At 59.8% G+C, this 27,823-nt stretch overlaps 1 protein-coding gene across 1 annotated transcript in view; it reads left to right on the top strand.

Annotated features, from left to right (window-relative positions):
* The window catches only part of ZBTB46 (zinc finger and BTB domain containing 46), a 60,196-nt gene that overhangs the window by 17,189 nt on the left and 15,184 nt on the right, over positions 1-27,823 (top strand). Inside the window, 3 exon segments of the mRNA XM_045980233.1 lie at positions 7,142-7,617; positions 7,619-8,111; positions 18,875-19,159. Coding sequence (XP_045836189.1) covers positions 7,174-7,617; positions 7,619-8,111; positions 18,875-19,159 — 1,222 coding nt within the window. The 5' untranslated portion in view covers positions 7,142-7,173.

The following is a 27,823-nucleotide window of genomic DNA, read 5'->3' as shown; positions in this document are numbered from 1 at the left end:
CAGGGGGCCCGCGGACGCACACGCGCTGTTGCTGGGCTTGGGGGTTACCCCGGCCGTGTCTGTGCGCGAGCCCTCACGGGGGCCGCGCTCCCAGGCTCCCTGTCCTGAGGCCTGTGTGGCCACTGCTGCCTGCAGTGGCCCCGAGGCCTGAGAAGTTGACCGCCTTCCCATGTTCGCCGGTGCAGCTGTCTTCCCTGTGATGTGGCTGTTGGAAATGTGGCGCATTTAAAAAATCCCACCAGGATAACTCCAAGCGCGGTGTTGGTGTAGTGAGGCTGGCCCAGACGTCGGTGGGGCCACCGTCTGTCCCCCGGGGGTTCCTGTGGGCACGGAGGCTCACGTGGCTCGGTTCTAGCACTAGAGCTATCTTGGTTCCACTTTTCAACAACATTTGTCTGTTAGATGACATTTAACAGAGAAACTTAAAGAAGCTTAAATTGAGCTAAACCAACGCAGGCAAGTTCCAGGTTAGAGGTAAGAAGGTGAAGGAACGTCTCGGTTTGTCTGTGTGTTTGAGAAGGACGCGCATGCCTTACGAGTCATTCCAGATTAGACGTGGACTTTTCTGGAGTGGGACTCACTGAGCAGCCCTGGGGGTCCTGCCGGCCGGTGGGGCCGACCTGACGCTTGTTTGCTTGGAACAAGGACCCCAGGTCTACGTGACACCCGCTGTTGTGGGAACCAGTGGTATTCCTGGTGATGCTCCCTGCGGATGAGAGCAGCAGGGGACCCCAGCCTGGTCCCTGAGCCTGGGACACACAATGCGTCGAGCGACACGCCTTGACAGCAGACTGCGTGGTTCTGGTGCTTTCCGAGGCGTTTGGATTGTCCCCGTGCAGCACCAACTGTCGCGTGACAGGCGGAACGAGTACAAAACATACGTCTCCAACAGGACAGCGTCTGCTGACAACCGGTGGACAGGGCTTTCTGCTTGAAACCCCCTTACCTTCAGATCCCGGGAGGAGAAGGTGTTGGGATGTCCTCCGTAACTCCCCCGATGGCCAGAGATTGGGGTGCCCTGTACCAGTCCCTTAGGGAGCTGCCCGGCCCTCAGCATCCTGGCCGCCCGAGTCAGAACCGGCGGGGAGGAGGCTGGCAGGAGCCAGTTCTGGCGCTTGGGATGGAGCCTTTCTCTGTGTTGGCACCGTCGCAGCCTCATCCTTTCCCTTGGGTTGCCACGCTGAGCCGTCCCTGGAGCCTGCGCGGGACAGCGGGATGGGCTTGGTTCTGAAGCTTCCTTGGTGGCCAGGAGCTTGGTGTCTTGGCTTCAGCTTGGGGTCGCCATCCATATTCTCTGGAGGCTGCGGGGTTGGAAATGCCACCCAGTGTCAACATATTGCCTCCCAGGGGAGGGAGGCTTGGTGACCTGCACTGTCCACCGTGTCCCTAGTTGTCCATGCTAAGGGGTCCCAAGTCCGCATCAGTCCCCCAGCGCTGCTCAGGTGACGCGATCTCTGAAGTCTGGTCTGGAACGTGGATCCAAGTTGGTTTGGTACGAAAGTGTTTATGAGTGACTCCGTCTGAAACAGCATCGCTCGCTCAGCAGGTTCTAAGTGGGGAACCTAGAGGAGAGGCAAGAAGGCGAGTTTGGGAAGCCAGGAGGGGAAGGGTGCAGCTCTGCGGGGTCCTCAGCTGCCCGCCCGCCCTGTGGCCTCCCCCGACCTCAGACCCTGACCTCACGATGCTTGGCATCTGGACCGCAGCTCCTCTTTGAAAGGGCCCCATACACAGGAGGGCACCGTTCATGGGCCCTGGAATTCGTGAGCGTGGCCAGTGCTCCGTGTAGCAGAGCAGGTAGTGCAGGGATGACGGGTCACCTGTCCACAGGTGTGTGTCCGCGGCCAGGCTGGTCGCCAAGACCTGCTCCAAGGGCAGGCGCGCTCTCCTTGCCCTCGAGAGGAACCGCCGTGGGCAGGCTCTCATCTCAAGGCTGCGTCTTACCTGGCCGGCCAGCCGTTACTCAATAGGACACCTGAGCTCCGGTGGGCAGGACTCCCAGGAGCCCTTACCGATGGGGGAGTATCAGCTCCAGCGGAAATTCAGCTGCTCTCCTAAAGCTTCTTTGGGCTTCGATAGATTCCATGTACCCTTTAAAAAAAAATATTTTATTCATTTATTTGAGAGAGAGCATGAGCAGAGGCAGAGGGAGAGGCAGGCTCCTCACCGAGCAGGGAGCCCGATGCGGGGCTCCGTCCCAGGACCCCGGGATCATGACCTGAGCCGAAGGCAGACACTTAACAGACTGAGCCACCCAGGCACCCCAGACCAACTCCATGTACCCTTCCTATTTTCATAGGAGACCCCTGTTTTAGACTCCCTTTCTTTTTAAAATACAAGTAACGTTTTCCCTAATGGAAATTGTATGGTTTTTCTACTACGAACTCTATGAAACGCATAGCGGATCCTTAAGCCGCCCAGATCGAATAATAACTTATTTCACAGTTTTCCACAGAAGTCGACATTATTTTAGAAATGTGAATCCTGGGGCGCCTGGGTGGCTCAGTGGGTTAAGCGTCTGCTTTCGGCTCAGGTCATGATCCCGGGGTCCTGGCATCGAGCCCCGCATCGGGCTCCCTGCTCTACGGGAAGCCTGCTTCTCCCTTTCCCACTCCCCCTGCTTGTGTTCCCTCTCTCGCTGTGTCTCTCTCTCTCTGTGTCAAATAAATAAATAAAATCTGAAAAAAGAAATGCAAATCCTACGAGGTAGTTGTTCCTTGTATAAAATGGCGTTTTCTTTCCTTTCCGTGGTTCGTCCCGATTCTTACAGGGTCTGTTTGGGTGGCGAGTGGAGACTTAGTATTCATACGGGAAACCAGCGGATGACGCGTACCCTCCCTGGTTGAACGCAGCGTCCCCAAGCCGTTGATGTTCCCGTCACATGGCCAGGAACCAGGTGCCACTTCCCGTGGCCTCCAGGCATTAAACTGACGCCCGTAGTTTCCATGGTGGATTTCCTCAACTTGAAGCACCTCTCGGACCCTCCCTCAACGTGTGGTTACTCTGTGTCTGCGAAGTTGGGCTTGAGGAATGAAGTCACTCCTGAGTGGAATCCCTGTCCTTGTCACCCTTTCTGTCCCAACTCAGACAGTGTGGGGTGGGGGTCACACCTTGGCTTGTGACTCCCCTCCGGGGGCTCTGGGGCTCCAGGTCGAGAGCCGCTGGTGCCCTCTGTGAGTGCGGGACCCTTCCCCAAAGCCCTTTCTGGACCTTCCTCCTCGGTGGCCAGGCCTCGTCGGGGACAGGTGCGGTCGCCGAGACCTCAGGAAGCGTGCGGAAACAGCGCGCACACTCCCGGCCCTCGACGCCGGGGCTGGCTGGGGCCACGGCCCGGGTTCTGAGCTGCGTCCCAGCACGTGGCGCGACGAGGGGACTGGTGCTGGGGGTCCCAGCTCTGCCGGCCCAGTTGCCTCCAGGAGGAAGGAGGGAAGGGGGTTGTGGGGAGGGCACCCCAGGCCCGGCCAGCTGAGGGCAATAAGGCTGAGCGCCTGGGAATGGGAAACTGAACGACCACTTTCCTCGCTGGGCATTTCATGTCACTTATTTTTAAGAAATGAGAGCTTTTATTTTTTAAGATTTTATTTACGTGACAGAGAGAGCACAAGCAGGGGGAGTGGGTGAGGGAGAAGCAGGCTTCCCGCTGAGCAGGGAGCCCGAGGCGGGGCTCGGTGCCGGGACCCCGGGATCATGACCTGAGCCGAAGGCACCGCCCACGTGCCCCTAATTTTTATATATCTTAATCTCATTTCCACTAGAATATAAGGGCAACTAAAACTCGGAGTCTGTGAACGTTAACATTTCCGTGAAAGCAGCAGCTGCACAAAGGTTTTAGGTGAATAGTGAAGGTTACCTGCTCACACCGGTCAGCATGTGCTCACCAGCCCGACAGCCCACAGCAGCAAAGACTGTTTTAGTAGAAGCTACAGACCTTTACTGTTCCTTTTTAGAGATTAAAATCGAAATCCCCTGCGCTATATGCCGCATCCCGTTCTCACCGTCTCGCCTGCTAGATCCGTCCCGCTTCGTGAATGTCGCGAGCATCGGCGCACGCGTGGCGAGACGCCCTCTGCTAATCAGAATGAGGACGGCCGGCGCGCTCGCGTCGTCTGTGTAGACGCTCTCACGCGGGCTCTGTAAGCGCTGACTCGCTTAGTCTTCGCAATAACCAGAAGGTAAGTGTGATCACTACTTTCACTTCGCAGATGAGGAATTTGAGGTGCAGAGAGGTTAAGCAGCTTCCCCAAGGTCACACCGCGAGTGGTGTTGAGCCGGTGCCCCGGCCAGTGGGGTCCGTGCGCATGGACTCTCTCCCAGGAAGGGCCGCTGTGCCTCAGGAACATTCAGTCGGGTTGTTCTGGGCCGGTCCTTTCTATGATTTCAACGATGCTACTGTTTGTAGCCCTTGGCGGCACGCCGTCTTCATGAAGCGTGTTCGGTGTTTATTCTCTTTGACAGGTGCAGGCCTGGTCTGTTTGTTTTAGGGCCCCGCCGTGCCTTTGGTGGGCTCCTGACACGGCTGTCTATGTTTCCTTTTATTTCTAGTTCACATCTCCCACCACGCATAGGTACAAAATGTATTTTGTGATGAGAATTTTAGTAACTTTTTTTTTTAACCGTTGAAAGGTCGCATTCCCGTGCGGTTGACCTATGGTGCTGTGTTAGCGTCAGGCGCGCCGTGCGCTGACCCCTTACCCAGTGCTCTTCATCCTGTCCCACCTCCCGGCCCCCCCTTGCTGCTAACCACCAGTGTGTCCTCTAGAGCTGAGAATCTTGTTTCTCGGGGCGCCTGGGTGGCTCAGTGGGTTAAGCCTCTGCCTTCGGTTCAGGTCATGATCTCAGGGTCCTGGGATCGAGTCCCGCATCGGGCTCTCTGCTCGGCAGGGAGCCTGCTTCCTCCTCTCTCTGCCTGCCTCTCTGCCTACTTGTGATCTCTCTCTGTCAAATAAATAAATAAAATCTTAAAAAAAAAAGAATCTTGTTTCTTGGCGTGTCTCCTTTTTCCCCTTTGTTCATCAGTTTGTTTCTTAAATTCCACGTGAGTGAAATCATGTGTTTGTCTTTCTGTGACTTCTTTGGCTTACGTTATACCCTCTAGTTCCATGCATGTCATTGCAAACAGCAAGATTTCATTATTTTTCTGGCTGAGTAGTATTCCTCCGCGTGTGTGTGGCACACCGTCTTTACCCGTTCGTCTGTCTGTGCACACTTGGGCGGCTTCTGAGTCTTGGCTGTTGTGGACGTTGCTGCCGTAAACATAGGGGTGCATGTATCCTTTCAAATTAGTGTTTTTGTGTCCTTTGGGCGATACCCAGTAGTGGACCGCTGGGTCGTACAGTCGCTCTGTTTTTTATCTTCGAGTAGCCTCCACGCCGTCTTCTGGAACCGCTGAACCAGTTTGCATTCCTGCCGACAGCGCACGAGGCTCGTTCTCTGCGCCCTTGACAACACCTGTCGGCTCTGACGGGTGGGAGGCGCCCCTCGTCCTGCGTGGGATCTGCTGTCCCGATGACGAGTGATGCGTGTGGGATCTGCTCTCCCGATGACGAGTGACGCGCGTGGATGTGCTCTCCCGATGATGAGTGACGCGCGTGGATCTGCTCTCCCGATGACGAGTGACGCGCGTGGGATCTGCTCTCCCGATGACGAGTGACGCGCGTGGGATCTGCTCTCCCGATGACGAGTGACGCGCGTGGGATCTGCTCTCCCGATGATGAGTGATGTGGAGCATCTCCTCGCGTCTGTGGGCCGTGTGTCTGTCTTCTTCGGAGACGTATCTGTTCGTGTCTTCTGCCCCCCTTCAGACTGGATCATTTGGGTTTGGGTGTTGAGTTGTGAGTTCTTCATGTAACTCACCTTCCGTGGCCTGTGTCATTGCAAATACCTTCTCCATTCAGTAGGTTGTCTTTTAGTTTGCCGGTTGTCTCCTTTGCTGTGCGGAAGCTTTCTGTTGCGATGTAATCCCAGCAGTTTCGTTTTGCTTTTGTCTCCCTTGCCTGAAGGGACCTATCTAGAAAAATGTCACTACGACCCATGTCGGAGACATTACTGCCTACGCACTCCTCTAGGGTTTTTCTGCATTTAGGTGTCACATTCAGGTCCTTAGTCCGTCTTGAGCTTATTTATGTGTCCGGTGTAAGAGAGTGGTCCGGTTTCATTCTTGTGCACGTGGCCGTCCAGATTTCCCAGCGCCGCTGGTCGGAGGGACGGCCTATCTGGTTCCTTTGTTGACGATTAATTGACCATATAATTGTGGGTTCATTTCTGGGCTCTCTGTGCTGTTTCACGGAGCTGTGTGTCTGTTTTGTGGCAGTCCCGTCCTGTTTTGGTGACTGTGGCTCTGTAGTAGAACTTGGAGTCTGGAAGTGTGAAGCCCCCGGCTTTGCTTTTCTTTTTAAAGAGAAAACAGCCTTGTCTCTCCCCGGGAGTGCGACGGCACGGGTGTGTCCTCCACCCCCGGGCCTTGGTCTGTGATCGAATTTGGACGTGATTAGTTAAGATGAGGTTGTTCTGGAGGAAGGTGTCCAATATGACCCGTGTCCTTAGAAGACGGGGACATGGGACATGGGCTCACAGGGAGAAGGTGGGAACGTGGAGGCAGAGACTGGGTGGTGATGCTTATGCGTCCAACGATGGCCGAGGTCTGCCGGCCACCAGCAGCAGTGGGGACAGGTCTGGACAACCCTCCCGCAGAGCCCTGGTGGGAGCTGGTCCACACCTCTGGCCTCCAGGCTGTGCGAGAATCCGGTTCTCTGGGCCTCCCGGTCTGGGCCCTGAGTTCTGGAAGCCCCCAGAAGCTAACGGTGGCCACAGAGAGAACACGGCAGACAGACTAGGAGCCGGTTTCAGGAGGGCACCACAGCAGGGCACCTGAGTCGCCCGGGCACCCTGTTTTATTTTTAAGGGTGTGTCCTGAAGGGTGCGGATGAGGCTCCCTGGGGATGTGGCATCTGGGAAGAAAGTCGCTTGAGCTGCCGTTGGGAGCTGTGTGTAGGGTTCTGCTCCTGGGCTGTGCCGGCGGTCAGCCTCGAGCCCGGAAACTCCCTGCGGACGCGGCCGGGCCGCCCGGGGCTCTGTGCCGTGCCGAAACTCCGCAGGCACGTGGGTGCCGAGCGCGTGGCTAACTCGCGTGTTCTTGTCCCCACAGAGTCTGCGGAACAGCACCACCAAGACTTCCAGATGAACAACCGGAAGGAAGACATGGAAATCACGTCCCACTACCGGCACCTGCTCCGTGAGCTCAACGAGCAGAGGCAGCATGGCGTCCTGTGCGACGTGTGTGTCGTGGTGGAGGGCAAGGTCTTCAAGGCCCACAAGAACGTCCTGCTCGGCAGTAGCCGCTACTTCAAGACGCTTTACTGCCAGGTGCAGAAGACGTCGGACCAGGCCACGGTCACGCACCTGGACATCGTCACGGCCCAGGGCTTCAAGGCCATCATCGACTTCATGTACTCCGCCCACCTGGCCCTCACCAGCAGGAACGTCATCGAGGTGATGTCCGCGGCCAGCTTCCTGCAGATGACGGATATCGTGCAGGCCTGTCACGACTTCATCAAGGCCGCGCTGGACATCAGCATCAAGCCGGACGCCTCGGACGAGCTTGCGGAGTTCGAGATCGGCGCCCCCCCCGGGCAGCAGCACGGACGCGCTGATCTCGGCCGTGATGGCCGGAAGGAGCATCTCGCCGTGGCTGGCCCGGCGCACGAGCCCCGCCAATTCCTCCGGAGACTCGGCCATCGCCAGCTGCCACGAGGGGGGGAGCAGCTACGGGAAGGAGGACCAGGAGCCCAAGGCCGACGGTCCTGATGACATTGCCTCGCAGTCGCTGTGGCCGGGCGACGCGGGCTACGGGTCTCTGCGGGTCAAGGAAGAGCAGATTTCGCCGTCTCACTACGGAGGGAGCGAGCTGCCCTCCGCCAGGGATGGCGCGATGCCGAACCCTTTCTCCGAGCAGGCGGGAGGCGACGGCTGGCAGCCCGCGGGTCGGAGGAAGAATCGGAAAAACAAGGAGACGGTCCGGCACATCACGCAGCAGGTGGAGGACGACAGCCGGGCCAGCTCCCCCGTGGCCTCCTTCCTCCCGACGTCCGGGTGGCCGTTCAGCAGCCGAGACTCAAGTAAGCTTTTTGTTTCTTCTGGGCCGGGCCAAGAGCCTGTCGGGCAGTCCCAGTGCCCTGCGCGTCGGAGGCCCTTGGCCGCTCGTTCTGTAGGCGAAGCCGCACCTACCGGGCCCCCCCCCGGTGCCTCCCCGCAGGGCCGTCTCCGGTCGCGGGAGACGGGGCCACGTGCACGGAGTTGGCCTTTGGGGACCGCGGCCGCACGATGCCCGTGTCCCAGGCCCACGGGGCCCACCTGAGTTGGGCTTCTCTCAAGCTGAGGGGACAGCGGCTGGAAAAGGGCGGTGACGCCTGGTGTGGGGTCAGTTTGAAGGGTCCACTTTCCTTCTTAGAGCAGAGCCTTTCGTAAATACTGGGGAGGGGACCTTCATTTTAAAAGATTTAAGCTTTAAAATGTTAAAAGGTGGGGAGAGCTTCTGACCAGATGTCGTGAAGGTGGGGCCTCTCGGGCACTCGCCGTCCGCAGCCTCCGTCTGGGTTTTCTGTCCAGCAGCCGTGGGTCTTGGTCATCGTTGGGGACGTTGACGGAACCGTGACAGGCCCGTGTTCCGCCCCTGCCGAGAGCTTGCCCTGACCTGGGGGCACCCGAAGGCCCCTGGCGGTAAAGCTCTCCTCGCAGTGAGAGTGTCTCCCTGTTTCCAACCGGGGCGGCTGCGGTGGTCCAGGCTAACAGACGTGTCGTCGTCTTGCTGTGGCCGGACATTGCCGAACAAGGAGCCCCCCTCGGCCCCGCGTCCGGCCCCCCGTGAGGGTCAGCAGGCTCTAGGCTTAGCCTTGCTGAGGTGGTCCCCAGTCTGTCTCCCAGATGAGGGGGCAGCGAACCAGACAGTTACTGAAACAGCAGGTGCCTTCCCTGGTCCTGAGCTTGTGAGGACGGCTGCCGCCCGCCCCCGAGGGGATGGGGGCGCCGGGTCCCTCCAGCCCCTGGTGCCGTGGGGTGTGGAGGGGTGAGGAAGGGCGTCTGGTAGAAGAGAGTTGGCCCAGAGCAGGGCGGGGACGTCGCAGCAAGTTCTCTTCCTGGGGAGGGCCTCCAGGAAGGCCGGAAATCGCCTGGAACGGGGGGGTGGGGTGGACAGAGCTGAAGGCAGCAAACTGGGGTAATGATCCTGAAAAATGTCACCGGTACTAAGCATCCTGTGCTCGGATGGCCAGGCGGTGGGAGGGCCCTGGACGAGCCTGGGCTCCGGCTCCCTGCTCTCAATACACTGGTACGCTGGCTTTTATGATCGTGGTGAGATGCGGAGCCCATAACCGTTGCTTTTTTAACCCTTTCCAAGTGTGTAACTTATCGGCATTAAATACAAGCGCATTGTTACGCAACCGTCGTTACTGTTCGTCTTCAGAAGGGTTCCGTCATCCCGAACCGAGACTCTGTGCCCATTAAGCAATACCTCCCCGAGACGCACGTAGCCTGCGTTATTCTCTCTGTCCCTGTGTGTTCCGGACCCCGAGCACACGGCCAGACCCCTGTCTGTTCAGGTTTTCCACCTCAGACTGTCCTGGGCGCTCCAGGACGGAGGCGGCATCCCCGGCCCCCGTCCACTAGATGCCGGCAACAACCCGTCTCCAAGTTTGGTGACAACCAAAAGTGTGTCCAGGCATTGTAAATGTCGCCGACGGCAGCACCCTATAGCTCCTGGAGTTTAGCCCAGCTGAGACGCTGAAGCTGATCGCAGAGCTGCCTGTCTCCCTGCCAGCCGCTGGCAAGGAGCGATGCCCTCCGTGTGCCCCAGACCGGTTTCCACTCTCACCAGCTCTGATTCAACTCTGAGAGGCAGCAGTCCCTGGCAGATTACTTAAGGACAGATGCTCTGTGTGGCACCTTCAGGGGCGGTCAGGGCCGCAGTCCCGTCCTGGGACACCTGCCTGGTGGCCGTCAGCCGCCCAGCGCGTGAGGATGCTGGAAACCGTGCGGTCTGAGGGCGCGTCAGCGCAGTGAACGCTCGCTCCTCCGGCCTGTGGGTTTGAGGGTTTAAATGCAGTTGTCAAGCAGAAGGTGTTTTTAGAATCCAACAAGTGATCTCGGCTGCGTACTTTGTTAATGTCTTAAATCTCTTGGGTTACCAAGGCAACCGCGAACCGCTTCTGCTGGATTATTCTGAGCTGCAGAGACAAGGACGTGAGGTTGCAGCCTCGCATGGGCTTCTGCCTGCTGTGGCGGTCGTTTCCTCCTCTAGCCTGGCCCTGCGGCTGGCGTGAAAGTGGGAATTGTGACCCCCTTGAGGTCAGTTTGTTTTCACCAAGTATCTATTACCTCTTAGCGGAGTGTTTTAGCTTCTCATCCTGTGTGTAGGCGAAAGAGCCCCATTCCAAGGGGGTGCGTCAGGTGGTAAGTGCGGATCGTTTGGGGGCTCAGTACAGACGCGCGGGGAGCCGGCCCTGACCTTCTGTGCATCGGCACCTTGTGATTCCGAGCCTGTTGGCATTTAAGAGTGACTTTTCCATGGGGCGCCTGGTGGCTCAGTGGGTTAAGCCTCTGCCTTCGGCTCAGGTCATGATCCCAGGGTCCTGGGCTCGAGCCCCGCATCGGGCTCTCTGCTCGGCGGGGAGCCTGCTTCCTCCTCTCTCTGCCTGCCTCTCTGCCTAGTTGTGATCTCTCTGTCAAATAAATAAAATCTTTATTAAAAAAAAAAAAAAGTGACTTTTCCAAGCAAAAGGCCAGGAGCATTTTAACCTAGTGGCTTCCAAGAAAGCATCCATTGAAATTTACTTCTGCGTTCCGGCAGTTTGTCCACGTGACAGCTCCATAAAGTTGTGACCAGACCCGCATTCCTTCTGCTGGTCCTCCTTGAGCCCTGGCTGCCCCGTTTGTGTGCGACCCTGAAATGGCCCCAGGCCCCCGATGGGACGGATCTGCAGCTGCTGATTCAGCAGCCGGTACGGGAAGAGCCCAGGTGCTTGTCCTAACGTCCCACGTTCCTGAAAGGTTTTGAGAACAAGAGTTCTGTAGCTAGAATAAAATGTGTGGGTTTTGTAAAGTAAATGTTTATGCCTAAATTTTTGTAAAGTTGGATCTTGACCTATTGTGATTTTTAAGAACGGGCTGGACCCACAGGACAGCTTCCGGGGAAGGTGGTCTCTGCAGGCTCCCAGCCGGCCCTACATGCCCTCGGGGCCTCCTCCCTGCGCAGGGGGGCAGCTGTGCTCTCTCAGGCTTAGGGAGTCCATGCGGGGGCTGAAGGAGGAGCTGCCAAGTGGGCTGCGTGGCAGCGGGAGCCTGCAGTCTGCGCACGGGCGCCGTCCTGAGCCCCGGGAGGGCTCGGCCGGATTCGCTTGAGGAGTGGGGAAGCTTGTGAGTTTGGGCTGAGCCGTGGGTCAGGTCCGTGATCTGACTGGAGACGTGAAGGCTGAACAAGGTGCCTGGCACCCGGCGCGTGATGCCCTGGGGACCCTGCACGCTTCTGTGGGCGGCTGCCTGGCCACTGCCGACGCTGCAGCAGACAGGGTCCCTTCTCTTAAGGAAAGGCGTCGGGCTTAGGTATCTGTGTTTCGGGGGCGAAAGAGCCTGAATGAAAAGTGACATCACAGCTTTGCGGGGCTGGGCCTGGGCCCTGTTCCTGCAGTCGGAGCTTCCCCTTGTCACCCCCTGCCCCCATCGTCTCCTCAAAAGTTCGAGCTCCGTTGCAGACCGGAGATTTTTCCCTCAGGTACGACCAGAGTTCTGCGGGATCCGTGCTGGCTGACCATGTTGCTGTCCGTTGGTGGCAGCTGGGGACCGACAGAGACAGTGGCCCTTCTTGATGGAGCCCTGGCTGAACGAGGAACACAGGGGCCCTAGTGGGAGCCCCTGCCGCCGAGACGAGAGGTCGTGCCGTGTCCCAGTGGGCCGGGAGGGTGGGACACGCTGGTGACAGGGAACAGCAGCGAATCCGGGTGCCCGGAGTTGGGCCCCGGTGGGAAGGGGCCATGCCCCGTGACTCCTGGCTCATCCGCGCTCGAATCGTCCTGGCGGAGGGTCCCGTGACCTCGGCTTTGCAGAGCTGGGATAGCTTCTCGCCCCACCCCAAGAAAAGCACTTCCTTCGTGCCCGCATTTTCTAGAACGTCGAGTTCATGAAGTCTGAGAAGGGCCGTCACGGACATCCAGCACCGCCCCCGACCCCTGCAGGTGCAGACAGGCTGGGTGCTGCGGGGCGGCTGGTCCCTGGGGTCCGCAGCGGAGCTGGGGTGGTCAGGGTCGGTGCAGGACGAGCAGGCCCCGTGGTGAGCCCGTCAGGCTGGAGCGGGAGGACGAGGCGCTTCTGGAAGCCCCGTGAGCCGGGCAGTCCTCTGGGCGCCGGTGACAGCGAGCACAGTGAGGGCTCGGGCTCGGGGCCCGAAGGCTGGCTCGCGGGGAAGAGCTCAGTGGCGTGTGCGTGAGCCGCCGCGGCTGCCGCTTTGCGGAGCGGCACTGGGACGTATCCTTGCGGGAAGTGTGACCCCCACGTCGTGCTGCTGGGTTGTGTGTGGGGGAGCCCTCTGCGGCTCCCGAGCACGGTGCTGCCCGCCTGCAGCCCCACTGAGCCAGCGTGCGGGTGCAGGAGCCGGCCTTCGCGGCTCCGTGGTTGGTCCGCAGGTGGGCAGCCGTCTCGCTGGATCGTGTTTTGATTTAAACTTGAGCGCTTTTGTCTTCTTTAACCAAGTGCTTATTTTCTTTGGAGTTTGTAGACGGTGACAGTGATGCCCCGGAGGGTCTTCTGACTTGGGGCGGGAACCAGAGCCTGTGGCTGCCCGTGTCCCTGGTGTCCGCCCAGTGAGAAGGGACTCGGTGGTGCTGGAGTCTTCAGGGAGAGACCACGTGCAGACATAAATGATACACGTGTGTGAGAGCACAGCTTGTGAGCCTCCCCTGAAATGGAGATTTTTTTTTAAAGATTATTTATTTATTTATTTATTTGACAGACAGAGATCACAAGTAGGCAGAGAGGCAGGCAGAGAGAGAGGGGGAAGCAGGCTCCCCGCTGAGCAGAGAGCCCGATGCGGGGCTCGATCCCAGGACCCTGAGATCATGACCTGAGCCGAAGGCAGAGGCTTTAACCCACTGAGCCACCCAGGCGCCCCTGAAATGGAGATTTTAAGAGGAGTAGTTTTATTTTAAAGCGTTCATTTGAAAACTTTTATGCCATTGTTTTTTTCCAACTTTGAAAGAATGGAGGTGTCGGGACGCCCTGGGGGACTCAGCCATGAAGTGGCTGCCTTCGGCTCAGGTCATGATCTCAGGGTCCTGGGATCGAGCCCCGCATCGGGCTGTCTGCTCAGCGGGGAGCCTGCTTCCCCCTCTCTCTCTGCCTGCCTCTCTGCCTGCTTGTGATCTCTGTCTGTCAAATAAATAAATAAAATCTTAAAAAAAAAAAAAAAGTCAGACACTCAACTGACTGAACCACCCAGGGGCCCCAGAGAAGTATTTTTGGGGTGAAAATTGCCATTCTTTCTTCCTATTTCTTTTTTTGTTTTTTAAAGATTTTATTTATTTATCTGACAGAGATCACAATTAGGCAGAGAGGCAGGCAGAGAGAGAGGGGGAAGCAGGCTCCCTGCTGAGCAGAGAGCCCAACGTGGGGCTCGATCCCAGGACCCTGGGATCATGACCTGAGCCGAAGGCAGAGGCTTTAACCCACTGAGCCACCCAGGAGCCCCTTTCTTCCTATTTCTTAAAGTATAATATACATACAGTAAACTGTACAGATTTCGAGTTTGAATAATTTTTTTTTCTCCTTAACATTTTATTGGGGAAATATTTACACTTAGAGAAAAGTTGAAAGGAAAAGGCAGGTGAGCCCTCCTGCTGCCGAGGTCCCCACTTACCGTTGCGCTTTATTGTGAGCAAACCCGTCCCCGAAACCCCGTCTTACCTGCCCCTACGCTTCCCAGCACCCGGGAGGGTCAGGACACTTCCTCCCGAAACGGTCCAGCGAGCCTTTCGGCAGCGTCCGGTCTGTTTCCATCGGGCAGGTCCCTTCGCCCACTGCCGCACACCCACCCCCGCTGTGCCTCTCGAGTCCTGACAACTGCGTGTCACCCCCGCAGCTGAGCCCCCGACTCTTGCCGCCGCGGCTCTGCGCTGCCTGTGCAGCCCGAACCCTCCAGACGAAGCCACGTGCGCGCCCGAGCCCCCGCCGTCCACACCCGCAGGCTCTGCCTGGTGTCCCCTGCCCGGACCACTGCCGGTGTTTCTCCAGACCCTTGTCAGCTGACCTGGGGCAGGACCGGCGTCTGCTGTGAGCAGGGCTTCCGTGGACGTCTCCGGCAAGCCTGTGTGTGGACGCGTGTTTCACTTCCCTCGAGCACGTACCTGGGGTGCGGCGGCTGGTCGCGGGGGGGGCGGCTCCAGGACCCGGCACCCCCACCTCTGCCTCGCGTGAGGAATTTTGGTTGCCCCCGCCCCGAGCTCTGCCCGCTGCCCTTTCCACCCCAACCACCCCCGTGGGAGAGTCTGAGGAGCTCGGACACACGCACACACCTCGGTCCTCGGAGGGAGAAGCTGCCGTGGCCGGGAGCGGCCCCGCCCGCCCTTTCTGCTCCTGGCCACCCCTCCCGGCCACTCCAGCTGCCACCGCGCGGCCCACACGGCACGCGCCCTCCGTCCCGCTTGTTCCATTTAACTTCGTTTTCCCAGAGGAGTGACGTACTGTGTGGAGTAACATGGAGGGGCCCGTGTCCCCTGAGGCCGTGTCCCCAAGGCTGGCGTCTTGCAGAAGGCCCTCACTGCCACCACCCGTGTCTGGACACTGACACGGGCCACGGACCTCAGCCACCACAGGGGCCACCGCGGACCCCGGGGTCGCGACTGCCCCCTCGGCAGCTGCTAGTCCGCCGGCACGTTTGCGGTTTTCCGCGTGTTTCGAGGTTTGCCCGCGTTGTCCTGGCGTCACTGAATCCTGCTTCCGGCCTGGTCCCGGCCTCTGGCTGTGGCCCGTGGTGTGGACTCCTTCACCCGTCGGTGGCCGCTGTGGCTCTTCGGGGGCCTTCTGGCGTGACGGGTGCGCCGCGGCGACGTCCGGGGATGTTGGCGCACAGGTGAGTTTCGAGTCCTCTCCCGGGACTCTAAGCTCACGCCGGCTGGTGCCACGTCCCCTCCACCTCGCAGGGTCGCCGATGCACTGTTTGCTCTTCCGCGCAGACGCGCTCTGGAGGGCGCGAGCGACCTGTCCCGTGTGTGCCTTTTGTCTCTCCCGCGGGCCGTGCCACTCCTCCCGTGTGGTCGTCACTGCTCCCCGTGTCTTTTCGTCAGCGTCGGACCGGGTGGCCTGTGCTGGTGGCGTAGCTGTGTCCCCGCGACGAGCTGCTCTGCACGCTCCGCTGTCCCATCCGTTCCCGCGCTCACCCCGCTTCTTGGCCGGGTGGGGCATCCCCGGTTCTGATCACAGGGCCCTCGGCAGGGGTGTGACTCGCAAACTCTTTCTGTCCCGGCATCACGTGTTCATGTCACGTGGTTTCTGGAGGAGCGTCCTGTGTGCACGTGGATGAAGCCCGACTCGGGAGCTTTTTCCTTTCCCGGCTCCTGTGTTTTGAGCCTCATCCCCGCACGCCCCGCCTGGGTCTTCCGGGAAGCGTCACGGGTTTGGGTGTGATGCGTAGGTCTGCGGTTCGCGCTGATTTCTGTGTGCACATGTTCCGGTACTGTTTGCCCGAAACCTGACCTTTACCCATTGAACCACCTTGCTGACCACACAGTTAGCGAGGCGGCCGATTCATTTATCTATTATTCAATTACATGTATATGTATTTCTTTCTTTTTTTTTTTAAGATTTTATTTATTTATTTGTCAGAGAGACAGGCACGGCGAGAGAAGGAACACAAGCAGGGGGAGTGAGAGAGGGAGAAACAGGCTTCCCACCGAGCAGGGAGCCCGATGCGGGGCTCGGTCCCAGGACGCCAGGACCATGACCCGAGCCGAAGGCAGACGCCTAACGACTGAGCCCCCCAGGCGCCCCGATTATATGTATATGTATTTCAACTAAGGAGGATTTATGGAGTGATGTGGAGGCTTTTTGATAGTTAGGAAAGTGAGGAAACTTGATTTGAACTTCGATAAAGAAACATGGCATCTTAGAAACAATACATTTTGCACGCACAAAGGGAGAAAGTAAATGTTGGGTGAAATGCATACTTAATCTTTCTGAATTGTGTTATGCCCCATTTGGGTCTGATCTGGGCTGGAAGCACCTGGTGGGGGCGGGGACGCGGGCCCCGCAGTGCGCGTGTGTCCCGCAGTGTGCGCAGGCCCCGCAGTGCGCGCTCTCCAAAACCTTCCGTGTGTTCTTTGCACAGTGCACACACCGGGCGCCTGTTTGGCGGACGAGGCGGTGGGCTGAGCAGGGTCAGGCTGTGACTTCCACGCAGACGTTTCAAATACACCTCGTGGGCCCTTTAAAGAATCGTGAAGAGTGGAGATTTGGGGAAACGTGAGGAACAGGGTGCCCCCAGGACACTCTGGTTGTGAGGTCAGCGCCCTCCCCCCTGCCCTCCTCTGGCCCCCTGGCGACCTCCCTCCATGGCAGTGCTGTCCCCCAGACCCTGGCACTCACATGGCTGGAACAGTCTTTTCTGTCCCAAATCTGCTCACACCCCACCTTGCCGCTAACACGGCCTGACTAGCTTGAGCGTTTAAAAAACCTTCCTTATTTTAATTATAATCTCTTTTCTGCTTTTCAACCAACGATTGTGAGCTAAATTTTCAAGCGTTATGAAGTATTATTTAGGATGTGAGAAATCACGTCCTAATGTATCATCGGACGTGAGAAAAAACACCGTAATCGCCTCCAGAGTGAAGCCTGTATGTTTATGTGGGCAGTTAGACGTCGCTATTGTTAACTCTGTTTGCCTTATTTAGCACGTGGAGGTCCGCACCAGCGGGGAGCCCGAGCGCCTTGCCCTTGCCCCTGTGCCTGGCGTGTGGTCTTTCCGGCTGCCACACACACGTGGGACCGCTCTCACGCGGCGTCCCTTTCTCTCGGGGGCAGGGTCTTCCTGTCCAGAAGAAGCACGGCCTGTGTGCACATGTGTGTGCAAGTGGTGTGTGCCGCGAGCGGCCCTGCTGGCCCGTGCACACGTATGTGTGTAAGTGAGCACACGTGTGCCTGTAACAAGTGTACGGTGCGCGTCTGACGCACGAGCGAGTGTTTGGAACTCAGCGCATTCTTCAGACGTGGGATTGGAACACTTTGGTACACATAGGAGAGGCTCGGACAGGCAGCCTCCTGGACAGAACCTCCCGCACACACAGGAGGCGTGGCCTGGCGGTTAGGGCACCCTTGCCGGGGCTCGGATTCGCAGGGTGGTTTGTGTGAGGGAGGCCCAGGGTTGCCTGGACGTCTGTCCGGGACGCTCCTGTGGGATTCGTGAGGGTTAGCAGCCTTTGCATGAGCTGCCTGGGCCTCGGGTTCCATCCCCGTGGCAGCAAGTCCACACTTGACTGCTTCCCACGCCGAGCAAGCGTCCCCGGCGAGGACAGACCACCCTGCTCGCCCGCCGTCCCCCGACACCGGGGCCGTTCCTCTTTGTGGTGTGAAGACGGTTGCAGTGAGCGCACGCGCCTGTGTGCTCGCCGCTCTTGGGCACGAACGCCTCCAAGGGGGCTGGTGGTCACTGTGTCTGGTCTCTCGAGGACGTGTCACCCTGTCCCCCAGCAGCTGCACCCCTGGACGTTCTCCCCACAGTAGAGGAGGTTTCAGCACCTTTACGTCCTTCTCAGGACGCCACAAGACGCCCTGTGAGCGTCTGCCTGGTCCGATGGATTCTGGCCACGCTGGTGGGTGTGAAGTGGCCGCTCACGGGTTTGAGGCCCATGTCCCTGATGACCGATGGTGTCGGACATTGCTCACTCGTCATTTCTGTGTCTTCTCAGGTCCTTTGCCCATTTTAAAGCCAGATTATGTTCTTTTTAGTGAGTTGTGAGTGTTCTTTATGTATTCTGAATAGGATTTCATATCAGATGTATGATCTGTGGCTGCTTTTACGGGCTATCTCCTCCCTCCCTTCGCTTCTCCCTCCTCCCTTCTTTCCTCCACACTCTCTTCCCCTCCACCCTTCCTTCCTTCTCTCTCCTTCATTTTTTTAAAAGATTTTATTTATTTATTTGACAGAAAGAGACAGAGCGAGAGAGGGAACACAAGCAGAAGGAGGGGGAGAAGCAGGCTTCCCGCCAAGCAGGGAGCCCGATGCGGGACTCGATCCCAGGACCTTGAGATCATGGCCTGCGCCGAAGGCAGACTCTTAACAACTGAGCTGCCCAGGCACCCTCTTTCCTTCATTTTAAGTGAGCTTCACACCCAGTGCTGACCTCAGGACCCTGAGGTCTCGTGTCCCCCGCGGCCCGACTGAGCCAGCCAGGACCCTGTCTTCTTCTCGCCGTCTTGAGCGGGCCTTTGAGGCAGAGACGCGTTTCCTTTCCACCAAGCTTGTCTCTTGTGGGGTGGTGGTTTCGGCGTCCTGAGAACCCGCCGCCCAAGCTGAGAGCCGGCAGACTTTCTACGAGTTTTGTAGGTTTAGCTCTTCTTGGTGGTCGTTGATCCATGTTGAGTCCATCTTCTCCGAGGGCTGCAAGTCCCGCGGGCGCCACTGGCTCAGCCCAGAGCAGAGATCCAAGCGGGTCCTCGTCCTCCTGTGGGGGGAGGGCGTCCCCATCGTGCTGAGTGGAGCCCCCCTCTGAGGCCGCCCGGGGCAGGGGAGGGACGTCGGCGGGCAGGACGGGACACCGGGTGGTCAGGAAGCGTCACCTCGGCTGCTCCTACATGAGGTTCCCCATGGAGGGTCCGAGAATGACCTGCTGCTTTCCCCCCCCAGACACGGACTTGACGGTCACGGAAGCCAGCGGTGCCGACAGCCGTGTGGAGAGGGCTGAGCTCTTCGGCCACGTGGACGAGGGTCTCCTGGGAGGAGAGGCCAGCTACCTGGGCCCGCCCCTGACGCCGGAGAAGGAGGAGGCCCTGCACCAGGCCACCGCGGTGGCCAACCTGCGGGCCGCACTCATGAGCAAGGACAGCCTGCTGTCCCTCAAGGCCGACGTGCCGGGGGACGGAGGCTCCCTGCTGCTGGACTACCTGCCCAAAGGCACCCACTCCCTGTCCCGTAAGTGCTTGGGGAGTGGCGGGGGGTGGGGGGGCAGGGGGGCGTCTGTGGGGAGCCAGACCGTGCGGGAGGTGGCCGATGGTGGCTGATGGTGGCTGACTGGCTGACGGGTGGCCCGAACAGTGAGTGCTCGAGGCACTCGCCCGAAATCGAGGCATCTGAACCGGAAACCTCAGGCTCAGACATGCAGGGCCTGGAACCGGGGCACACGAGAGTCGGGAAGGGGCGATGGGGCCTCCATGCGAAGGGACAGGCGCGGGCTCCCTCTGCTGGCCCTCGCCCGCCTCCGTGCCCGTCTCCCCTCCCCCGTGGCGGGAGCGAGGGGCGCGTCCTTGCTCCGTCGGCACGGGCCCCTGCCGCCTCCAGCCGGTCCGATGACAGACTGACTGAGAAGCGGCCAGAGGTACACGCAGCCGCCCAGCGCCCCCCGCCCCGGCTTCCCGCCCCCCGACACACAAGGCATCAGAGGAGCCCCAGCTGCGGCTGCGCTGAAGATCCCGTCCGGGCGCCTGGACCCCCCGCCGCGGGGACGCGCGCTCTTTGGTGGCTGCTCACCGCGGGTGCCGGAGGGAGCGAGGTGCCAGGGCCCCGCGGGTGTGAGCGTGCGGCCAGGGTGGCCGGTGTGGACGCGGTGGTGCCCTGACCCCGCTGGAGGAGGCGAGGCCCCCGCGCTGCAGGCTTGGAAGGGCGTCCCTGCCTGCGGCTCGCTCTGATGAAGGACAACAACGCCAGGATTCTTAAAGTGGATTTCCGCGAGCTCGGAAAGCCCCTAGACTGCAGTGTCGGAGAGCCGCGGTTTGCTCGTGGCAAGTGAAGACGCAGGTGGGACCCTCATTTCTGGCACGTCCTCAAGAGCCCGGCGGCGGCCGGAGCAGCCCAGATGCCATGCGCCGTTCCTGGGGCTCGGCTGTGAAGTCAGGCCCCACGCGGAGCACCTCGCGGACGGGCCGCCCGGCTGGGGCCTTCAGAGACGCGTTGGGGCCGCATTGTCCCAGCTGAACAACGCATCCCACAGCTCTGGGGGGTTTAGGACAAAATGGTGTCTCTGAACCCTCGAAGGCGTGTCCCCAAGTGCCGGTCCCGCCCCCGCTGCCGCTACTGAGCTGGTGCCTGGGCTGCTGGGCTGCTGCGAACCCGGGGCTCTGGGGGGCTGGCGGGCAGCTTCCATGCATCTCCTGGGGGGAGCCTGTGTGGACGCCACTGGGAATTTGTGGCTGCGTGGAGAGGTGGGGGCCCGCTTGTTCCGTCCCTCACAACACGCCGAACCACGTGGGAGCGCCACGTGTCACGGGCTGCGGGATAGACCGGTGCCCACCTCTGCCGTCAAGGGCGGCTTTGGGATGAAGGGTGATTTTCAGTGTTTTCCACTTGTCTTCTGGTCTGCTGGCCTCTGCCTTCCGTGTGGGCTGGTGCAAAAGGCCTGTGGTGCATCTGTGCTGGGAACTATGCCAGACCCGGTCTGGACCCCGGGCGCCCTTGCTGGACCGCTCTGTCTGGGTTCCGGGCCCCCAGGCCCCCTGCAGCAGGTCTCACACCTCGGTGAAGTCCCTGGGCACAGCCCTCTTGGATGGGCTTTTGTCCGCGAGCTCCCTCCTCGCATGTGGGTCACTGAGCGATGATACATCTCGGCATGGGGCTGAGCCCCAGCGCCGACCCTGGGCATGCCGTGGATGCGCGTGATTGCCGGGCTCTTCCCCGTTTGGAGGGAGCAGAGAGAGCCCTCTCCTGTTTATTTTTAGTGCGTCTGTGACTAATTCCTGGTGAAGTTACCTGGTAGGTTTTGGTATTTTGTTATTTCTGTTATGTTTTAATCTCCTTGCCTTTTTTTCCCCCCAAGATTTTATTTATTTATTTGACAGAAAGAGACAGCATGAGAGGGAACATAAGCAGGGGAGAGGCAGAGGGAGAGAGAGAAGCAGGCGTCTGGCTGAGCAGGGAGCCTGATGCGGGGCTCAATCCTAGGACCCCAGAATCATGACCGGAGCCAAAGGCAGACGCTTAATGACTGAGCCGCCCAGGCGCCCCTTAATCTCCTTGCTTTTAACACTCTAACTTCCCCTACTTTTTTGGTAAGAACCTCCCAGAGGCAGAGGGACCAGAGAACTTGGTGAGAAAATGGGTTATTTTAAAATATTTTTTTCTGACACCCTAACTAAAGTCTGTCTGCTTCCTGGCATATACTAAAATGAGGAATGAAGATGCCCGGATAAAAACTTTGTTTCCCCAAACGTGTGGTCAGTCTTCATCGTGGCTAGCGCCTGCCCCGGGCGGGCAGCCTGGCGGAACCCGCAGACAGAGGCTATGGGTGAAACGTGGCTGTGGCGGCCTTTCTGGGCGCCCGGTTTGGAGATGCGCCCGGCGAAGGGCACCAGGATTCGCTGCGTGGCCCGAGCCACCGCTACGTGTCGCGAGATTGTGAGAGGGAGCCGAGGCAGCTTCGCTGGCTGATCGTCTGTCTGTCCATCCGTCCGTCCGTCGTCTGCCCAGTTTACAGGTGCAGTTTCTCTGAGCGCTCGTGGCAAAGTGTCAGGACGGGCAGGAGCCCGTGTCGTTCGCCCCTCTGCCACCGCGGCTGGTCCCTCGTCTGCAGGAGCAAGTGTCCCCTGAGCACGGTGTGGCAGGGACTGGCTCTGGCGACGTGGTTACATGTTTCTGCCGCCGCTGCCCACCGAGGGCTCACCCGCTTTGCTGGGACGGGGCCCTCGTGCTCCTGCTCCACTGCTGGCTTGCCCAAGCCCCCCGGGCACCCTGCGCAGCGGCGGGCACTGCCAGCCCACGGACGGGAGACTGTGTGTGTGCGTGTGTGCGCGTGCGCGGGGCTCCACGGCACATTCGAAAAGGCGCTGAGAGCAAGCCGGCAAGGTCACCGTGGCCCCCGAGCGTCCCACCGAGCGCGGATGCCCCAGGCTCCAACAGCAGGGGCCGGCCCTCTGCTCAGGCGGGCACAGGGGCCTCTGTGCTCCCTCCACAGGTGGCTTGGGAAGGAGGTGGGGCCTGTGCAGCGGCGTCCCGTGACCCGGGGTGAGGTGGGCCGTGCCAGGCAGCCGGACTTGGTCCCCAGCTGCAGGTGCCTCGAGCTGGTTGTTAGCGCTGGTTGTCGGGTCCACATCTCAGCCGGCATGGGCTCGTCGTCGGAGAAACGAGGGGCAGGTGTGATGTTTAATGGGAAGCCGCCCCGGCCCAGGAGGCGCTGTGTGGGGCTCCCAAGGCCCCTGGCGATTCCGTCTGGTCTTCCCAAGAGGGGGAGCGCTGTGGGCCATAAACATGGTCTGCTCGCGGCGGTTTTGTGCAAGAGTGGGATGACAGTTCCAGGTGTTTGAAGTCAGGGGACCCTTAAATGTGCAGGCACGCCGCCGGGACCCACCTCTCGGGACAGTGTGGAACCTTCTAGGGAAGGTTCACATGGGCTTGGCTGTTGGCTTCAGCAGATGGTTTCTTTCTAGATCTGCGGCCTTCACCTGGTGGAGGCACCGTCCGTGCTTCTGCGTGAGCCCGGCTCGAGTCTTACCTCCCTTATGCGGTCAGCGGTAGGCGAGCCCCTGCCTGCTCAGAGTCACCGTTTAGGGACTAGAAACTGTGAGAAACTCCGCTGGCTGAGGCGCGGTTCTGGGTTACAAGTCGTATTTGTGAGCGAGCCGGGGTCTGGGGGCCTGGACTCGGGTGTCGCCTCCTCGGAGCCAGCAGAGCGTCTGGTACACGTGGGTCGCTGCTTGATTTCCTGGAACCGCTGGAGAGGAGGAGGGCGGTTCGCCGTGGGTCCGGGAGGACGAGTGTCCCATAAAGCCGCCACGTCCCTCCAGCAGCCGAGGTAACTCCGACCTGAGAATTGTCGCCGTTTGACCGGTAGGCGCTGCCTCTGAGAAGGAACTCAGGGTCTCCCCCTCCGAGCTAGAGCTGCTGCTGACCCGACTGAGTGGAAGGAAGGGCCACGTTCCCTCCTGCTCCTCCAGCGAGGGGACACCGGAAAGGTCCTGGGGGAGCGGCGGTGGGGGCTCCCCGCACAGGACCAGGGGCTGCCGCCGGGCCGTGCCGTCCCTTCCCGACCCTTGTGTCCACGGGCTGCCCAGACGTCCAGGAGCACTTTTGCTGGAACCTGCCGAGCTGGCGTCTGTCCTGACTGTGGCTTAGAGAGGAGTCCTCCCCATCTGTGAAACAGGAGCCAAGGACCTGTCCTCGATTCTGGATCGACGCTGGACTTTTGGACAGTGCCGCGCGCTCGCAGGTAGACGCCAGCACAACACCCGTTGAGTGCCTTCCGGAAGAAGGCTTCTCCGGCGTGCGCGGGCCCGTGGTCTGCCCGCGTGTGCTGACGTCCTGCGGTGCAGCCCTCTGTCGTCATGGGAGAGACATCCCCACCCCAAGCAAGCCGCGTGCGGAAACCCCTGCTGTCGGGGTTGCTGAGCTGATAGAAACGCCCAGACAGACGCCCGGCAAGACCACACGGCCGCTTCTGGAACTCGGGAGCAAGCCCACCGGCTGGCGTGCGCTCACGCGCTGAGACTCGATTCCTGTGTTCCCAGGGCCTGGCACCAGCCCCAGTCCTCCTGGGAGGACGCTGATGGCAGAGCAGAAGCCCCTCCCTCGGGCCCCACCGCCCTCCACCCAGCCCGGGATGCCCACTCTGGTGAATGGCCAGACTGATCCCAGGACAGCGCCTCCCCCCCAGCTCAGGTAAGATGGGAGGGGGCCGCCACGTCCCCCGGTGTCCCGGGTCGGCTGCCTGCGTGGCACGTGTGTGCCCTGAACTCCGCGTGTGCTCACATGCATCCCTGGTGTGTCCCTGGCATGTCCCAGGCCGTGCTCAGGGGCCGGTAAGGAGTTTCTGTGCTGGAAGCCGCTGTTCCACTCTGTCCTGCTGGCTCAGCTCCATGGGGCAAGGGGCGCCCAGCTCTGCAGTAACGACTCTGGTCACGCAGACTGAAGCCGCCTATGTGTGTACTCAGGCGTCACCTACGGATGCATAGCATCGGCGACACGTAGCGTGATGCTGTCCTCGGATGACAGCCGTGCCCACCGCAGCGCACCTGCCGTCCCTCCCTACCCGCTGCCGTGCTTCCCATCCGCCATGCCTGTGGAGTAGAAACGTGCTCTTTTCCACTGAAGGAGGAGGCTTCTCGGGGAACCTCTGCCCCTCGTGGAAAGACATTCGGCTCAGGTGGCAGCGGTTAAAGTCACCGGCGCTCGCGGGTCCTGAGGCGGCTTTGCAGGCCGGGCTGGGTGTTTGCGTGACCAGCACGGACTCGGGGGGCTCTGGGACCCCAGCAGGGTCACACAGAACAAGCTGTCCTCTGTTCCTTGGGGCAGGGGGGTTGTTTGTAAGAGAAAGTTCTGTTAGTTTCGTTTGTCTTCCTGAAGAGAAAGAAATCTTTAAGAAGAGCCTAACCACATGTTTCGGTTTTGAAATTTAGTAAATGATTCCTGTGCGGTCTTTCCCAGCGAGGTGGTTTTGTGGGAGACGTTGTGTTCTGTTAACGAAGAGGATTTTTCTTTTGAGTGTCTGTCTGTTGAGAATCAGTGGGAGCCTTCCTTCCAGATGCGGGACAGGGGGTCCTCGTGGCGACAGGCGGGGGCCTGGCACGAGGTGGTGTCGTCACGCCTGAGCACCTGTAACTTGTCTCTTTGGTTCTAGATCGATGCCCTTGACGCCTGGAGCCCTGGGCTCGGCAGCGAGGCCTCCTCTGGAGTTGGCCCCGACTGTCGCCCGGGAGGGTCTGTGCGGGGGCCACGGGCCTGCCCCAGATGCCTGAGGCCTTCTTCCAGCTCCCTGCATGGCCAGTGCCCCCGCCAGGCCTGCTGGTCTCACCCCGAGACCCGACAGCCTTTCCATGAAGTCAGCTAAGGAGCCACGAGGGAAGCACCCTGTGGGCCCCAGGGCCTCTGCATAGGGTAGCGTTGAGGCTGGACAGACTTGACCAGACCCCCTTTCTGCATGGAGCAGACGTTCCCACGCGCCTCTCTGCTGCGGCCAGGCCTGGTGTTCAGAGTCGGTGGCCACTGAGTGACGGTGAAACCACGTCAGGATGGGGGCAGCTGCGGGGGTTGGGACCAGGCGTCCGTGTGGGGCTTTGAAGCTGAGATTTCCTGGTGCTGCCGGCAGCCGGGTGGAGGCCTTTCGGGTGGGGCCGGCGGCACAGGTGTGTCTCCAGCCTGCCGGCGATTGTTTGGGGCCACTGGGGTCGTGTAGGGTTGCCAGCTGTGGAGCAGAAGAGCAGGCCCCCATCCCTCGAGAAAGGAACCAAGTGGCTCTGACCCCGTGAGGTCTGGAAATACCCGAGACGAAGCCTAGCCACGGTGTTCTCCGGCCACGTGTCGCCCGGCATCTCTCCGGGGAGATGGCCCGGGAGCAGAGCTGCTGAAGCGACGCTGCTTTTCGGAAAGGGCTCCTTGTGTCCGCGCCTGTCCGCCGTCGCCGGATGCCTTGGGTTCCGCGTCGGCCTCCGTACACCGAGCAGGTGGTCGCGGGGGGCGGGGCGGTCCAGGACGCAGAACTCCCGTTCCCCGAGCAGCACACCGTGTCCCGGGAAGGAAACGGGCAGCCCCCCCGAACCCCTCCAGGCCGCGTCCCCACCGTGGCTGTGGCCGGGCCGAGTCTGGTAGCCGTCGCAGCTGCCCCTGCCGGGCCCGCTCCTTCACTAAGGACGTTCCAAAGACAGAGAAGAGCCAGGTTTCCAGAGAGGCTGAGAGACTTGTCGAAGTGGTAAAGGACCAGTCGAGGTCAAGGTGACCAGGCAGGTCACCCTTCCCAGAGATCAGTGCCTCGTGGCTTTGTGGAATCCCCATCTGCTGTCTACTGTCTACTGTCCTGATGGGGTCTTCGAGCTGGGAGGTCACAGCGGAGAAGTGGCCTGTGTAGACGTCTGCATTCTGAGTCCACTGGGTGGGGACACGGAGACCCTGTGGCTGTTTTCCTTTTATTTGCTGACGTTACCCTGGGTGGACGGCGTGGACCAGCGGCTCACAGGGGCGCCTGCACGGGGGGTGCACAACTTCTGTGCTGTTGGACTGAAAGGCTTTCGGTCAACTTCTAAGACAGCTGTGGCGCCTGCTGGCTCAGTCGGTGGAGCTGGACGTTCCTGCTGGCGGGGTTGTGAGTTCAAGCCCCACTTTGGCTGTGGAGATCACTTATAAATAAAAAGAAACCTTTGGGGCGCCTGGGTGGCTCCGTGGGTTAAGCCTCTGCCTTCGACTCAGGTCATGATTCCAGGGTCCTGGGATCAAGCCCCGCATCGGGCTCTCTGCTCAGCGGGGAGCCTGCTTCTCCTCTCTCTCTCTGCCTCTCTGCCTACTTGTGATCTCTGTCTGTCACAATAAATAAAATCTTTTTAAAAAATCTTTAAAATGTTGAAAAAATTAAGACATCTCAGACAGGTTCCATAGTACCTGAAAGAAATAAGTTTGTAAAAAGGAAAAATAAGTAGGTTACGGCAGCCGGTCCCGTGGTCAGGGCACAAGACCCGTTTCAGAAGGGAGAGCGGCCTGACTGTCCTGACGTCCGACCGTGGCTGTAGTGCTGCGCGGCCGTCGGCCCCGGGGTTCTCAGCAGGCGTACGTACACACTTCAGCTCTCACATTTCGGTGACTTTCTCACTGAAACGCGGCTCATGATTGATTCCAAAGAGTTTTTAGAAAGACTTCTCAGTAGGGAACATCAGCTGCTCCGAACACAGAGAACTCAGCAGAGAGAGCTTCTTCCCGGGTGTGCGTGCCGGCACCGTGCGGCGCATCGGTGCGGCCCATCTGCTCACTCCGGGCCGCGGGGCGTCTCTGCCACGTTCAGGCGGTGGAGAGGAGCGACGCCAGGGTCACGCCGTGGCTAGGCGTGGAGACCGCCGCCCACCGAGGGCTACTACTTTACTGATTTAGGTTGCGTTTAAAATATAGGCTCTAGGGAGCACCCGGCTGGCTCCGTTGGTGGAGCACGCGACTCTTGATCCTGGGGCCGTGAGTTCAAGCCCCATGCTGGTGTCGTGTTTACCAGCCCTTGCCTCCAGAAACAAACCCCAAACTTGAAATCTATAATCTGGTGTTGCTTCTTATCGGTCTTGCCCTTATGCCCAGAACTCCAGGGCTAGGGAAAAGGCATTCATTTATTTCAAAGAAAACACTTGAAGAAAACTTTGTGAACTTCTGGTTTCAGCTGTGACAGCTTGTACTGGGTTACTCTCCAGGCAAAATCTGTTTGAGAATCTGGCCAACACACACACACACCCCCTGGAGACTGACCAGCACAGGTGCGACTTGCAGGGCTGTGCTTCCCGCCCAGGTTTGTTTCTGGCCTGTTTCCCAAACACCAGAGCAGGGTGCTCTACGGCAAGGAGACGGAGGGTGTCCTTCAGGGCACCCAGGGTAGCTGGGCCTGGAGGAGCAAATCTCAAAAAGCAAGAAGCCACGGAGACAGAGCCCCACGTCCGCATACAAGCCCTCTCAGCTTCTGAGCCTTCCACCGAGCCACACCCAGAATCCCAGTGAAACAGGACCTCCGCTCGGGGAGCAGAGCAGTGTACACAGCGGTGTGGCTCTGGGACACAGGAGGGACCGCGCAAGCCCAGGGAGGATCAAGGAGACGATGGAGACAGCCGAGAGGCGCCACCGGTCACCCCGTCGGAGGAGTGTACGACTGTTCCTCTTAGGGTCATGAGTTCCAGCCCCACGTTGGGTGTAGAG

The sequence above is a fragment of the Meles meles genome, chromosome 16, assembly GCF_922984935.1.
Source record: "Meles meles chromosome 16, mMelMel3.1 paternal haplotype, whole genome shotgun sequence".
Taxonomy (NCBI): domain Eukaryota; kingdom Metazoa; phylum Chordata; class Mammalia; order Carnivora; family Mustelidae; genus Meles; species Meles meles.
This window is presented reverse-complemented; position numbering and strand designations above follow the sequence as displayed.